Source organism: Anneissia japonica, unplaced genomic scaffold, assembly GCF_011630105.1.
Source record: "Anneissia japonica isolate Jap-2015-1 unplaced genomic scaffold, ASM1163010v1 scaffold7587_len162328_cov177, whole genome shotgun sequence".
NCBI lineage: Eukaryota > Metazoa > Echinodermata > Crinoidea > Comatulida > Comatulidae > Anneissia > Anneissia japonica.
Genome location: NW_022686739.1, coordinates 11,034 through 28,188, shown reverse-complemented (window position 1 = coordinate 28,188; position 17,155 = coordinate 11,034). Strand labels below are relative to the sequence as shown.

Genomic DNA, 17,155 nt, shown 5'->3' with positions numbered 1-17,155 from the left:
CAGTAGGCCGCCGCGAATCATATGATCATGAATGGTTGTTCTGAGAAATGTTGTGTGGAGACAACATAAGCTGCTGAAAACTTCACTGCAAGTGTACGATCCTTTAAATCTATTGACACTTTATTGTGCGGATAGGGTTTCACGAAAGGTATAAAATCATAATATTATTTTGATAAGATAACTTCAATTCGATTTATAGAATAACTGGGTCATAAAAATTAGGCTAGCTAGGCTAGGCCTAGGCTACAGGAGGTAGGCCTAGGGCCTATACTAATAGTAATAATAATAGCCTAGCTAGGACTAGGCCTATGATTACAGAAGAAGATAATATATACACAGGTAGGCCTAAGCGAATTCTATGATGACCATGGCTAGGCCCTAGGCCTACGTGGTGATGCTGTAGTAATGTTTGTATTCTAGGCTTGGGGTCAGGCTCCTTTTGAGTTTTTTAGGCTATTCTTAGGCTTGGCTTCAAGGGTGCAGGTCAACTCGGCCACAAGTCAACTCGGCCACAGTCAACTCGGCCACAAGTCAACTCGGGCACAAGTCAACTCGGCCACAAATCAACTCGGCCACAAATCAACTCGGCCACAAATCAACTCGGCCACAAAAAGTTGGGCTACAGCCAACTCGGCCACAAGTCAACTCGGCCACAAGTCAACTCGGCCACAAGTCAACTCGGCCACAAATCAACTCGGCCACAAGTCAACTCGGCCACAAGTTATTTAATGTAAATCTAAGTTTTTGCATCCTTTTTCCTCAATATATGATTGAAATAAAGTACACAGTATGTTTTAGTAAAACAGGACCACCACACTACCAAAAGAGATTTGAATGCTATTGCCTATGAATTAAAAAGAGTTATTTATTAATGTGTTCGTCTTCTGTTTACTCACAACATTCTACTTCAACAATAATATTAAACAACAATAACGACAATAAATTAGTAATATGTATTTACATTAATAATACTAATTAGTCATTATGACGATAATAAAGGTGATAATAACAACAACAACATTAATAGAAATATTTATTTTAACAAATAGTAATAATACTAGTATGGTAATAATAACGATATTTAAATATCAATTTTAATAACTAATTAGTGATAATAACAATATTGAAGGTGATAATAGCAATAATACAACAATAATAAATTAAAGATAATGTTTATTTTTATAATAATAGTAATACTAATTAGTAGTAATAATAATAATGATACTTATAATACTAGGCCTACTTAGTAATAATAGGGTAATAATATCGATAATAAAGGTGACAACAACAACAACAACAACAATAATAATAATAATAATATGAGAAAAATACTAATAAAATTATTTATTATTTATATGGTACTGTAATAATAATAATATCAGCAAAAATTTGAACAATATATAATGTTAATGCTAAGACTAATAATAATTATTAAAACTAACGGTAATAAAAACAACAATACAGCAATAATAATAACAATTAGTACAATGTAGTACCAGTAAATGACTTGTGGCCGAGTTGACTTGTGGCCGAGATGACTTGTGGCCGAGTTGACTGTAGCCAAACTTTTTGTGGCCGAGTTGTCTTGTGGCCGAGTTGACTTGTGGCCGAGTTGACTGTGGCCGAGTTGACTTGTGGCCGAGTTGGATCAAATTCGGCTTCAATACTCATTACACATCTATTAGTTGGTCCTAGACCTAGTGTTACGTCCTACTGTAGTAAGACTTTCACAGACGTACTGTAGGGAGAAAAGAAAATTTATGATATGGTACATAGCTGATGGCCGGGAATGACACTCTCAGAGTTAAAAATTGAAAAATTCATATTTAAAAAAGTTATTGCCAGAAAACACCACAGGACAGTGTAGAGGGAATGACGTCATTTGCAAATTTTACTGTATAATAATCATTTTCACCAATGTCTACTATCCCTTAGATGAACCCAATATATTTACAAAAAATCCTTCTAAATAGAGAGCCTAATTAGTATTAAAATGTTATTTTCAAATGGAAAACATCGAAAATCCAGTTCATGTCCATCAGGGGTTTAGCCAGAAAAACAAAATAGGCCGTCCAAAATGGAAGCCAGTGGGCGTGACACTGAGCCGATAGGGGGCCACGCCTATCTTTGGGAATCCCCACCGAATATTGGTACGAAAACAGCGTACATTCAATCAATAAATGTTGTTTTTATCAAACTTAAATTTGATTTAGCTTCAGTTTAATGTAAGTAACTGTTGTAACATTTGATAGATTGAAGAATAAAAAGAATTTGCTAAAGGTAGACCAGGCCCAATTAGGCTAGGCCGAGCTGATTAGGCCAAGCCGTTGAAGCCGTCACAGTAAAAGTGGCCATCCTAAATAACTTTAGGCTGTCCAAAAGACGGCCGGACAGCTCGCTGGCTAAGCCTGTGATGTCCATTTAAAAAACAAGTCCTTCTGAGTTACAGTACTATAGGCCTATTATGCGTAATCAAACATTTCATCCTATTGTTTGTGCACCAAAGATTAACATGGACTTACTTTGAATGCTTGCGGCTATACCAGTAATTAAATTCATGATTTTTCAAGTAATAATTTATGGATATGCATTTTGAACAGCCACTTTTCGTGAAAAGTAGATTATTAGTCATGATAAAAGAATGACTAAGACTAACGATGGTACTTAAATCTAAGATCAAAAACAGAAAATTTTTCCTTTGCTGTCACGTGGTCAGATTTAATCCAGTGTAAACATGAATTAATATCCACATGTTATTATTGGGTCCGCGTAAAGCGCTGAAGGCCTCACTGGTTTATTTTTTTGTTTATTTTGTTGTTTTTTTTTTTGTTTTTTTGTATATCTTGGTATATCAGACCTGATGTTACCATCAATACTGATGAGAGGTATCCACAATATTTATATTCATATTTATTTAATTTTATAAGGACTATACATTACTGGCATTACCACTAATTGGGCACGTCGCATGGATGGCGCTCTCGGTTATGGATGTGTTCTAAAAACTTAAGGTTTCTAATTTGAAGAATTTTTGTAAGATATTTTAATTTTGTACAAATGAACATTCTAAATAATATTTTTTTTTTGTACAAATAAACATTCTAATTTATCTAACAATCTTTATCTTTTTAGCTCTTCAATAAAAACACAAACATGCGCATGTACCGTATTTAAGCGTGGAGGAACGCGTAGACCTATGAGCGGTCGCTCTTGTTTATTTTAATATGCTACCATTGTTTCATATCAGGACATGTTTTGAATGATGCTAAAGTTCTTACAGCTTTGTCCACACTGACACATTGTATGTGACAAATGTATGTGATGTGCCCATATGGACATAATGATATCATATTCCACCCAAATATGGGCATACCATTTTTTTTTTTGTCACATAAAATTTCATTGTATGGATAGGGTTATAAACAAGGGATGTAGTCATGGTGGGCGGGGCCACCCAGCCTTGAAGTTTTCCATCAGTCTAAAGCCAATTTCATGGCCCTCCACCCCCCTTTCTTTAACCCCCCCCCCCTGCCCATCCTTAAAAATTCACTCTTATTATTTTATTATCACTTTACCCACCCTTACCCACCCTTAGTTTTTCACAGCTAGAACCCTGGTAAACAGTTTTAATATGATTGCTGTTTATATTGAAGTATTCATTCATTTGTATTGGTTATTGAGGTACCAGTATAATTTAATTTCATAGATGTTTTGGGACATTTACTATTTTCTCTAGGAGTTTATTGCAAGATGTCAAGACAAGGGGAATTTGGGTATGGTGCTCTTGGTGGAAATAGGAATCAATTTAGGGATGATGGTGAGTAAATCATGTATTACTTTATTTTAGTGCTTATTTTATTATAAATTCATTTTCATTATTTATACTATAATTTATTGCACTTTTTGCATTTTATATAATATTTTAATTATTAAATCGTCTATTTACTTTATTTTAATATGCTTAATTTTGGAAATTCATTTTCATTACTTATACTATATTGTACTTTCTGCATTTGTATAATATTTAATTATTAATTGCATTTTCTATTTTTTTTTATAAGAAATTAATATTTTTACAATTTCAATGTTTTTAAGTATTTTTGATAAGCCTAATATTTGTATTTTATATATATTTTCTGTACCTTAGTTTCTATTTTTATATTTCTACCGATTTTTAGTGAACGAATGTTTTCAGCCATTGGTTGCGGTTTTGTATAGTATACTGGAATAATTAAAAATAAAAATTTAAAAAAACTTAATTAGCTAATTAGCTTATTAAATACCTTGAACAAACATAATATCTTGCAACAGCTTTTAAATAAGAAACAAATACTACACCATGATGATGTGACAAATATAGCACCTGTAGTAATTATCATTCACATAAGCTATAAAAATGATGAAGTCATCATATCCATATATGGACATGATAATGTCATATAAGATAGTAAACTATAACACACATATATATGTTCACCTGCCAAATCTTGCATGTAATGCGTGAGTCTTACGCATGAGCATCCGCTTTTTGCATCTCACGCCTACGTTGTATTACCTCACACATCATAAATATTTCATAAAAGATAAAATAGATAGGCGGATTATACCCTAAATTTCATAAAAATTAAATGAACTTGTCATTAAAAGTGGAAATAGGCCATATAATTCCTTTTAACGAAGCTATATCGACTGACGATGGTAAACAGTAGCAGTTCCACCACTACAATTTTGAAAAAATAACATAGAGGGTGCTCTATTTCATGATTTTCACATAGAGGGTGTGCATAACATACGTAACATTTATCACAACAACTTAATTGTATGTACAGCTGATTAGGATTGTCAATGTGTATTTAAAGATAAATTTGATACTGTAAGTGAACTTTTAATAAAATTTCATTCATCTTTCTTTCACTTAGGTGGAAATGAATTTTCATCGGTTGTAAAGCAAGTCAGTGATGGAATTTTCAAAATAAATAATAGTGGTAAGTTAGAATTTGAACAGGACACTGTTTATATGCATTAAAGAATTGGCATTTGACCCATAATTTATGCAAATATGAATATCTAATTTAAGTCAGTCATTTGTTTAGGTGCTTTCCTTTAAATAATACTCAATGTTTACAGTAGTCCAATTGTTTATGTTTACATTGAAAACTCCAAAGTATCACTCAGTTGTGCTATTATCGTATTAATTTGAACAAACGCCCCCTCGAATAAATTCCCCCTAAAATGAATTTAAACAAATATGCTTTACTCCAGTGGATTTACGTTTATTCTAACCTGGTGTGGATCAGTGAGTCTTTATTATCACACAACTATGTGTTGTAGTTCCACATTTACAGTGAAATTAAGGGGCATTTATTGGAGTATATACATATCCATTTTACACCAGAAAAAATAAATGCTTCCCTCAAATAAACACTTCCTCAAAATCCCTTCTCAATAATAAGCACCCCAGGGCATTTATTCGAATATTTACGGAATTAAAAATTATCACCCATCCGTATTAAATATCTCAATGGTTTATACAGTATGGTGCTTTGAGAAAATGTATTTGCTGTACATTTTGGCGCATGCATTAAAAAAAGATACTGGCAATTTATACTAACAAAGACAAAGAACTGTACACTGAAATTTGATGGTTCAACTAACAATCTAGCAAACTATATACTGCCATATGTCCCATACCAGCATATTTCAATAGTTATTTTGGGATATGGTTTAAAATTATGGCAGCAAAATATATAGATCATCTTGATAATACAGTATTGGCCATCAGCAGGTTTTTATCTGCTACCATAGGAAAAAAATATGCAATCAAACCAGAACCACTAAAAACTTTTAAAATACCATTTAAATAAATACAAAATTCATTCTGTTCTTTATATTTTTGGGGGGAGAGGGTGGGGTGGGGGAAATTGCTCTGCTGGTATCTTTAGATGCAACACAAAATAGGATATTTGAAATTTATCTTTAAAATTGACTTGTTAACTGTTGGCTTACTTATAGATTGCTGGCATAAGCCTACTGTATTTTTTTTCTCTTAGTTTATGTTTAATTCTTAATGTTGCATTGTATTGTAATAGTAGTGAGAAGCTAGAATAATACATTTTAAAACAGATAATAATAATAATAATAATAGCAAATATAATATTACAATTATGACATTTAAATATAGTATAATTAATAATGTATTTATTAGGTTGTGGAATAGATGTGTTTACCTATCATTACATGTGTTTTTCTAATATAGTAATGTAAAATTATATTTGATCTTCAAAAAATTTCAGTTAGCTGTGATATTGTAAGGATGGTAATTTCTTTTTTGTAAAAGCAACATCTAATCTTTTTTTATTCAATGCTGTTTATAAGTTTATATTTTTATATTGTATCAAAGCATTAATTGAAAATGTTGTCATATTATTGTTAGTTTCGCAGCTTGAGAAAGCTGTCCGTCAAATTGGAACTCCGGAAGATTCCATGACTGTCCGGGATCGCATGTAAGAAATATTATTTAACTCAGGGGATAAAGTTTTGGTGGGCCGGTCCACGCAGCCTTGAAGTTTTCCACCCTGTCTGAAGCTAATTTTATGGCCCTCCACCCACTTTTATTAACTTTCTTGACCATCCTTAAACCATTACTTTTTAGAGTTTAACAATGTTATCACCTACCCCTCCTTATGTCTTTCACCCACCCTTAGTTTTCTACAGCTACAACCATGTTAAACTGAAAGGTCCACTGATTAATCTCAGATAAGATAGCATAATACATACTCCAAGTATCGAAATGCACGCCATCGTGTCTGGATTCAATATTTCAACATTAATTATATCATCATCAAGAATGAATGAATGAAACCTGTTAATTCAACCCTGTTAACTTGCTTATTGTTGCTTTAATTTTTATGCCTTTTAATTTTAAATTATATTGTTATCTAAAATGATAAATTGTCACTAATAATAATCAACAATTATATAAAAAGAGTAAATATTAAATTAATACCACAATCTTTGTACTTCACTGTTAATGGAATCATAGGATTTTAATGGTTAATGGTTATTAATTTATAGAGCGCAAAATACAAAAAGTCTCTAAGCACTAGATGTGTTATTGCATGGGGAGGATTCAAAGCAGTCTTGCATGGGGAGGATTCAAAGCAGCCTTCACATGGCCCTCTCTGCAAGCACATTCTAAGAAAGTATTCTTTTGGTTAAGTTCTTATAAATGTTTGTTGATATTTTTGCTATTTTGTAATTGTAATTTTTCAATTATAAAATAAATAATATTAAAATGATCATTATGATATTATGGACTTTGTAATTTTTACTTATTTTTATTTATATATTTATTGTTATATGTTTATTGCAGACAAAATACTCTGCAGTCTACCAAGAGCATTGTGACAATTACAACAAGGAACTTGAGCCAACTGAAGCAATTAGCATACACAGCAACACGGGTAAATTTTTATTAATTACACATTATAAACATTATGGTAAACATTAATAGCAAAGTTACATAAGGGTAGGCATTGTAAAATTCTGAATTGATCCCTTATTTACAATCAAAATCAAACATATTTTATGGATATGGTTTATTTAGTTAAATCTACCAAAAAAAGGTTGGTACACTCAAATTTCACATAAACACAAGAAATTTAAAATGGATATGAAATTAATATGACCCTTACTGGTTGGATCAAGCTGTGGTATTATCTGATGATCTTACAAATTATAATACCGTATTTATTTGAATAAACTACCCATTTTGAATATACACCCCCCCCCCTAAAGCCTCAATTGGAATAAACGCCTCTGTTGTGTAAGTGCCCCGAGGCGTAAATTTTTCCCTTGAATAAATGCCTCTCTAAATGACTGCAAATCTAATGGAAGCAACATCATTCTCAACATGTTCTATTAATGTTGTTCTTCAGTAGAATTACATTTTCTAACCTGGTTGGGATCGTTAAATCTCTATGATCACGCAATCTTCTTCTCAGGTATGCATTGTAAATCATACTATCGATTTACAATTGCAGGTATAAAGCATTAGTTTCACACAGATGTTAGAGTTACTTGTAGAGAGGGCCATGTGAAGGCTGCTTTGAATCCTCCCCATGCAAGGCTGCTTTGAATCCTCCCCATGCAATAACACATTTTGATTTAATTTTTGTGTTGTTCTACATTTACAGCATTTATTGGAGTGTATTACTTATCATTTTACACCAAAAATGTCAATGCCTACCTCAAATAAATGCCTCCCTTGAAAACACCCCTTCAAAAACTGTTCTCAACAAGAAATTCCCTGGGGCATTTATTCAAATAATTACGAAAAAGAAAATTATTGTTATTAGTATCATTATTACCACCATCATTGTTATCAATATCATCTTAATGTGGTCACTGTTATGTAGTCACCATACATGTAAAATTAATATATTGATTATTTGTTTGATATCATTTAAATGATATTTCATTTCTTTCTCCCCTTCTTCAATAAAGGATTCTAAGGTACTTTCAATTTTTCATTTTTCATAATTCATTTTATTTATGAAATTAATTTCGCTTTCAGTTCTGCTTAGTTGAAACTATTGCAGTGTTTACTGGTGTTGCATGTTGACCATTGATATTTGGTCATATGGTCATAACAAATCTGTTATTCATTGGTGATAATAAATGTGTTTGCCTAATTATATTTTATCCTATCTGTAAGAGCAGCTTAGCTCAGTCGGCTAAACTGGTGGTAGCCACTGTGTGTATGTATGCTAAACCATGGACATCTCTAGGTTCCTGGTTCAATTCCCATCGCTGCCTCTTTTGTGTTTCACCTGGAGGGCTGAAATGCAAGTTACGATTGTGCACTGTGGTTGAGACATTCAAGCCGTTAGTCCCGTGTGCATTATGGCCCATGTGCATGTTAAAAAACGCAGTCACTCTTCGGAAAAGAGTAGGGGATTGTCTCCCGGCGTACTGCCCAATCACCACAGAAGGACCCCCCCCCCCCCCCCCCCCCCAAGTCTTTTTTAGACTTCTTGGGTTGTCTGGTGTTTTCACCACATAGATCCATCCATCTTGATTTGAAGTAAATCACAACCTCAGAAATTGTTTGGAAAAACTAATGTGAAGAATTAGATACCGAGGAGGGGGAAACCAACTACCTTATACCTGAGGAGAAGTGGCAACCGTCTTACATCTATTGTACCTTCTCCTCGCTGTCATAATTATAATCAATTTTATTTATTTAGTTTAGTTTAGTGCTTATTTTTGTTAAATTAATAACAACATTTTATAACCAATTCATAAAATGTTTTGTTTGTTTTAAGTGTAGATTGAATTATCGATGCTTTATTCTTGCATGTTATTGTTCTGATTATCTTTAGTAATCATTGGTGAATTCAAACAAAGAGCTTCATTGTTTATTGTAGAAGCAATTTCAAGGCAACTTAGTTGAGCATCCAAATGGTAATCAGAGGGCTTTGGTTTGAATCCTGATGGGGACATTATTACTTATGGATGTTTTTCTCCATACCAATGTTACTATCATGTAATAAAGAAAATAGTAACAAGTATCATAAACCTAGAGTATTGATATCAAGACAATGATCATCATAGATCCCTGCTCGGCGACGAGGGCGTATCCCCATACTGCGGTTTGGGTGCTGGCTTGGATTTTTTTTTTTTTTTTTCAGTTACATCTGCTCACTTGTTCTGCGCATAGAGAGACTCATATTTTGCGCCGTATAAATGAATAACCTTTCAACCTTTATCAATTGCCAGCAGTTAGGGCGAAGGCGCTATAGCTGCATAGTTTAAGGTTAAGTCCCTTGACTTAGGCCTAGTTGCATGTCAGGGTTCCCAAGTCTCCCTGAAGTCACAAAAGTCTTCCAGAAATTGAGAAGGCCTCCCGCGCTCTCTCAAAAAAGTTCACAGAAAATTCATTATTTTTACAATTGTTTCCAGCAAACCATGGCAAATTAAAGTTACAGTAGGTTTGTTTTTAAAGCTCATTTCACCAGATTTCCTGGGAGTGGCTTCCATCCAACTTTAGACCCTTTGGATACAATCTACAGCTGTCAGGGATTTTCTTGGTAACCTTTTGCCTCTCAAAGTCCCAATTAATAATACATAAACTACAGGGAAAAGCATTAAGGGTATGGTAACACCAAACAATCCAATTTTCAACTGCCCAAAAGAAAACCGTGATATACTGTAATACTGATTTTTTTTTTTTTTTTTACATAAAACTTAGAAAAGTATCTTTTAAAATAAAATGTATTTTTACCCTACCCTGCAAAAATAGATTTAATTTTAATATTAGAAATCAGAAACTCTATGTGTAGGGTGTAAAATATAACAACCCATGCCAGGTTCTTATGACATTTTCTTGCATTAACATTTGTTTTAATTAATTTTTCCAGCCTGAACGATTACAGTGCGAAAGGCTCACAAATGATTTACAAGAAACAGTGAAAAGATATGGAGAAGTTCAAAAGGTACAAAGTACTGTACTCACAAACCTTAGTTTTTTCGATAAGAAATTATTTAATAAAAATCTGATCTAGTAGCACAAATGTTTGTGATTCAAACTATCCTAGGGGTTTCATCAGACCACAAGTGTAGTATATTTAGGAATTAAAAAAAAAGAATAATATACTAACAGTTTATCATCTTTCCAAATGAATTTGTTTAAAGAATTGAGATTAAAGTATGTTTAGGAGTGATATTATATACATAATTTTTAAGTTTTTTTTTGCAATATTATGAATTGTTTTGCCTTTTTTCTACACAGAAAGTGATGGCTAAAATGAAATCCTGTCCAACTGTTCCAAAACCTCACATTGTAAGTTAAAGTACCCTTTATCTTATAATTTCATATACTATTTGGTCAAAAACAAGTTGAGAAACATGATTTTTAATTAAAAAATAACATAAACATTGCATATTATAAAAAAAAAAAATTATTGTAGCTACTGTAGGCGCATTGCTTGAATAAGTCAAATTGTGAATTATTGAAAGTCAAATTAGGAATTGAAAATATTTTTTTTAAATACTACAACTACATAATTTGAAGGAGTTTAAAACGTTTATTAAAAAAAAACGTTTATTAAAATTATTTATAAGGCAATTCAATACACGATCAAAGGCACATTGTAAATGTAAGTTTATGCTATATTGGTTTTTTTTTTTTCAATTTATTGGTTTTTTATTTATTGATAAAAATAATTATGATGAACATTCATTGTTTATAGTACTGTATACTGTATTATATTCCATTTTAATTTACAAATAATGTTCTTTAAAAATGTATATAAAGCTCAAATTTCATGTAATTATCAAGTGTTTATTTGATATTTATTTTATTTTCTTATTTGTTTCAGCCCGAAGATTATTCAAATGAGCATTCCTCATTAATTGCGGACAATCAGCGCCAGGAACAGTTCTCACAGCTACAGCAACATGAGGCTGTTATAGATTTTGATAATGCATTAATTGAAGATAGAGAAGAGCGCATCCGACAAATTGAAGTATGTAAAACAAAACTACTGTCAATGTTATTATTTAATACTCTGCTGCCACCTGCCAGCTATTGATTCATTGGGTGGCTCATATTAAAGAGTTCATCCTGATATGTAAACAATTTGTCGACAGGGCAAATTTAGGGTGGGGAGAAAGAGGGTGCCGCTAAACAGGCTTTCTGAGTTACCCCTTAAAAGTTTTATGTGATAAATACATGTGATTTAACCATATATAGGTGTAAAAATCATCATGCTCATATACAGTATGGTCATCCATATGGTCAAAACCTAGTTCATTTTGCTAAAGTGGAGGAAGAACAGCTTCAGTGGTGGCGCTAGTATTCCCCCGACGGCAGGGCAACGCCCCCGACAGGCAGGGCAAGAGTTGATAAGCCACTTGATGCTCATGCAGGGCATCTTGACCAGACTATTAATTTATATAGGCCGAGGGCAGGGAAGGTGGGGTGTAGCCCCTGTGTAGCTTGCTGAATTGACCTAGCCTAACTTATAAAACATGTATTCTTTTTTAAGAACTCAAAAGCATAAGCCCTGTGTACATATTTGGCTCATGAGCACTTAAAAAAAAACAACCCAGTGGATCTTTTGGAAAAGCAAAGGATTACCACGGTGCTCGAGTTCCATTTAGCCCGTCGTGGAAGCATGCGCCCACCGAACACCCTCTTTGGCAGCTATGTCAGTGACCACACTCATATGCATTTCAACACTGGTTAGTTGTCTTCATCTACCTTTCATTGTACACTGCAGAATTTTAAATTTGCACAATGTACACAATCCATAACAAAACCAGCTGATTATCTGTCACAGATATATGATTTTAAATAATGTTATTGTTATTGTTTATTTCCCAGGGTGCAATGCTTGATGTTAATGAAATATTTCGAGACTTAAGTGCTATGGTATCTGAGCAGGGAGAAATGATTGGTAAGATAATTTCTCTGCATATTTTTGAAGAATCTAAACCAATTTATTAATTATGTAAAAAAAAAACATTTTAATGCTTTTCTTATTAATATGTTTAAAAATGAAAAATAATAAGTTATTATTGTTATATACTATTATTGGAACCAATAAATAACTCTCCATCTTGTTCTTCAATTAGACTCCATAGAAGCAAATGTTGATCGTGCTGATACCAACATAGAGTCTGGGAATGAACAACTAGTTACAGCAAGTCGATATCAGGTATGTAGTATGTTAATTTATGTTGACTTACATTTCTTACAATAGACATGTCCCAATAATAAATGTGAAAAATGGCAGGAGAAAAGTCAGTATGATTCCTTTGTAAAGCCTTTTTGATCTATAGGCTAAAAATCAGAGTGCGTCCTGCTAGCATTACATCCCTAATCTGACCTCTGATACCATAGACCAAAGAAGCAGTTTCTTTGCTCTATGCTTATACATCAAGGCCTGACCTAATTCTTCGTGAAAATTTAATATTTGCATTAGCAAACCATTTCTGACAGTGTTTTTGGAATACATTATTCAACATCAGTAATATGTCCCTTACACTGCAGCAGGCGTGGGCATAAAAATAGGTGCGAGAGCCTAAGTTTGTTTTGATTTAACACCCAAAATTACAGTGAACCTAAAAGCTACCAGAAAAGAAACACCGCACACAAAACTACAGACCACAAGGTTATCAGAAAACACCATTTACAGCACCTTCATTCAGTGAACACAGCAGAAAAGTGATATATTGTATAGTGCAATAATACCATATTGTATAGTGCATTAATAGCATATTGAATTTTATTATTCTTAACAAATTTTCCTTCTCTTTTATTGCAGAAAAAAGCCAGGAAAAAAATGTGCTGTATTTTCGTAATCTTAATCGTAGTATTTGGAATTCTAGGCCTTATATTGTATATTACACTTCATAATAATTAGGCATGCATCAAAAATAATCTTTCATTTAATATGATCATATAAAAATATATCATGTCAAAACGTGTGATTATGGATACCATAAACAATTAAATAAGCGTTGCATCACATTTGAGTGAAGGGCTTATTTAAAGAAGCAATTCTTTGGGTGTAAATATTTGAGTCGAAATCTTGCTCAAATTTCTACCACATGCTATCTACAATTTTCCAAAGCATTTGGCCTATTCAAGAGAGTAGTGCTTATTCACAGTAATGTTTATGGTATCATAGCAATAAATGTTTATTGCCATGGTAACATGAAAATTTCCTATTATTGTATGATTTTTCATGAAAAGGTATTATAACTCTATGATTATGTTTTGTAATATTTTCTCTGCAAAAAATATATAGCAATTGTTATGTTTCTATTTTTGTTACTACATATAATTTCTTTCATATAAATAGTAAAATATTTTATAAAATAATGCATTCTAAAAATGTGTGTCAAGTTTAATTCATTCCATTGATGGTACTTATGTCATTTTTATGTTAAGTAATTTCCTTTGGTTTAATTAGGGAAATCCCCATTACCTCTTCAGTGCTGCTGTTGTCAGCAGGTCAAAATTTGAACAGGAATCATTTAATGTCACTCGTGTTGATTCCAAGTGCTATTACCATAACACCATAACACACATGAATCAGTCAATAAAAAATATACTGTACTGCCATACAAAAAAAAAAATGAAATAAAAAATTTAAATTTTTTTTCAACAAGTTTAATATGAAAAATTATAAATTTGATGGCAGGAATATAGCAGCAAATCTATACTTTTTTAAATGGTGCGCTTAGATTTTTTTTTATTATTCTTTTCATCATCATTACATTAGGCAATTATTGGACAATTATTTACATTATGAAAAAAATTTTTTTAGGACTAAATAGGCAGTTAGCCCCAAAGACAATAGTTATTTAGGACAATAATGCCTGATTTCTACCCTTCCAGTTGTCATACACTACTACATTAGGGTTGGAATAGCCAAGTAGGCTATTAAGGAGGTTTTACACTAGGAACATGCATGCCTTTAACAGAGTAAAAAACTAAGCTGGGAACAATACTGTAGCGTTGGAGGGTGCAACGCTACTGCGCGCCCAAAACGGGTAGTAATTAATCACGATCCATTCAAATTGCCGCCAACAATCAGCATACAGCATCGTTTAACACTCACAAGGAACAAAGTTGGATTCGACAGACATACGACAGAGTGAGTGCCCAGCTTAAATAATTCAAATCTTGCAATGTGAATACACTGACAAAGTTTTACTATATGTTAACTCTTTTTTTCTTCTATTACAAACCAACACCAAGAGTGGCATTAAATAATTAGGTATAAATGTACTTTAGGCTCCGATCCTTCAGGAAGGACGATTTTAATCTTGCGTGGTATAAGTCAAATATTTAAATTGTACTTTTATCTACTGTAGTTACATGATGCAAGAAGCAGGGTCAGATCCATGCTTTCATAAACATTTTTTTTTTTTACCATCAGCCTTCAAATGTAAAGCATGTAGAATATTTTTAAAATTGTTGAAACAGATTTTAAAATCAATACCTTGAAAAAAAGTTTTCCAGTAACTTTTGTATTATAGAATGGTATGGTGGATTGGAGTATGTGCTCATTCTTAAATTCCAAGGGAATGGGCCAAATCACAGCAAATATAAATAATTTAAGCAACTAGTGATTAAGCAAGTTGGGCTGGGCTTATTTTTTGGGCAAAACAGCTTAAAAGGGCCCAGTTTATCAGGGCATCCACCAAGTTTTTGACACCACTGGTAGCAACTCGGGTTAAAACTCTGGTGTGTTTGTATTGGGTGTTATAATCCTGGGATTGAAAAACCACTGAGCAAGCAGCCTAAGACACACCAAGGTGTTCTGTAAATATATAATTTTTATTTTAATGTTTTGATTACTCTTCATAAAATAAATAAAGGAAATCCATTTTTAATAAACAGAAATAAACTTAATCTGGGTCCCTTGCAATAATTTTTGAAATTATTTTGTTATATTTACATTAAAAGTGTATATATTTTTGTTAATTTTCTGCGAGTTTTAAAAGGGAATTATTATTGTTAATTTATATTTAAATTTTGTATCTTTTCTTAATTATTTTTTTTCTAAATGTGAATTCAAAGAGGAATATGATTATAGTGCAAGAATCAGAGTTGTCAACTCTTTCAAGTTTTTTAAAATTATTGTAATCAGCAATTTAATAGTTACACAATATGTAAACCCCTTTTTATTCAAAACAGAATAATATATAATTAAATGTTGTTACTAAATACTGTATTGTATCCACAAAACCAGACAAAATTGCAAGTGAATATTTCAAAAAATTAAGGCCTAAAATTATCATATGATAATTTTAACCCAATCTGAATTTACAATTTTGTTACAACATAATTAGGCATTAAGCTTTCACCTTGTACTCTGCACAGTATGAGTATGTATGCAGTCATGCATAAACTGTGCAACCTAAGCATTCTCAGTCTGAGTCATTTCCGCAAATCCTGACAAAGTCGCAAGTGAACATTTTGAAAAATTAAGTTGTAAAGCCTAAAATTATCACCTGACATGCTGTTAACCTGCTCGCTGGTGACCATTACAAGTGTTCCAGACAACTGATAACAGCAACTAGAATCCATTATTTGCAATTATTCACTAAAGGAAGCTACATTAACGCCTGTGTAGCTCCTGTGATTATGGGTTCGCATGACCAAACAATTATCTAAAAATTTTAACCCGAACTGTAGTTACAATTTTGCTACAACATATGCATTATGCTTTAGTGCATCTTGTATCCTGCATAGTATCAGTATGTGTGCAGTCATGCATATACTATGCAACCTGGGCATGCTCAGTTTGAGGTTATATCCCAGTTGTGCTAAAATGCTGATACAGTTATTCAATCGGTTAATGAAACTAATTACTCAATATAAGTATAGAATATAAATGTAGATATAATTATGTATTTAAAAAAGTTTGTGTTTTCTGACCTTATAATTTATGTGGGAACACTTGACATTTATTTAGTTGATTGTGCAACTCTATAAAAGTAGAATGTTGCTTGTGCATTTAATAAATATTAGACAGTTGGGCTTTCTGCTAAGCCCCAATCCTTGGATATTGTTGCTTAGGTAAAAATAGTAGCGTAAATGTTGGTAGGACAAGCGCATATTCATGGGCCTGTTCTGATTGTTTGTTAAGTTTTTGATTGACACTCCAGATATTTCTATTATAGTTGAAATGTATAATATAAATAGGACCACCATATTACTGAGTAAGTGTTCATGTAGTTACAATCATGTAGTTACAATTTAGTGAGGATGTTTACGTTACCAACAATTAAGGATGACTCCAGGGCCTAGAAATTAAACATGTTTTATTCAAACATTATCTCAAAGTATTTGAGTCCGGGTTATTTTTTTCTTGGCGCCTTTAACAATCTTTTGAATTGGCGTGTTGTAAAGCTCTCTTATTATTAATAGTATTATTCTTAACCACTCATGAATATTAATTATGTAAAATAAGCTTGTATAAATCTTCCATCATGTCTTATGAATTAGTGCATTATCACTGTTCTTTCTGTACATTTATGAAATTGTTGAAATATAATCCTTGGAAAGAATTAAAGTGAGTACATAGAGTACAATTGTAATTTTGTAGAGTGTTCATATCAGATCAATTTGCAT

The 17,155-nt window shown here is 32.3% G+C and overlaps 1 protein-coding gene across 2 annotated transcripts; it reads left to right on the top strand.

Moving 5' to 3' along the window:
* Position 1: 1 nt before the first annotated feature.
* On the top strand, positions 2-17,115 carry LOC117117334 (syntaxin-12-like). Of its 2 annotated transcripts, XM_033261606.1 has the most exons (12): positions 2-148; positions 3,737-3,817; positions 4,920-4,985; positions 6,434-6,503; positions 7,373-7,463; positions 8,506-8,514; positions 10,422-10,496; positions 10,793-10,843; positions 11,382-11,528; positions 12,389-12,461; positions 12,640-12,722; positions 13,332-17,115. In XM_033261606.1, exons 2-12 carry the CDS (start codon positions 3,751-3,753, stop codon positions 13,428-13,430), a joined length of 831 nt encoding a protein of 276 aa, XP_033117497.1. In that variant the 5' UTR covers positions 2-148; positions 3,737-3,750; the 3' UTR covers positions 13,431-17,115. The 2 variants fall into 2 exon arrangements, with proteins under 2 accessions (XP_033117497.1, XP_033117505.1); XM_033261614.1 differs by lacking the exon at positions 8,506-8,514 and having other exon boundaries at positions 4-148.
* Positions 17,116-17,155: the final 40 nt, after the last annotated feature.

Bases quoted from the DNA above. Each gene is read 5' to 3' on its own strand.
- LOC117117334 (XM_033261606.1), top strand. From the start codon at position 3,751: ATGTCAAGACAAGGGGAATTTGGGTATGGTGCTCTTGGTGGAAATAGG. The intron at 3,818-4,919 runs GTGAGTAAATCA...TCTTTCACTTAG, and splicing joins GAATCAATTTAGGGATGATG to GTGGAAATGAATTTTCATCG. The intron at 10,497-10,792 runs GTACAAAGTACT...TTTTCTACACAG, and splicing joins GATATGGAGAAGTTCAAAAG to AAAGTGATGGCTAAAATGAA.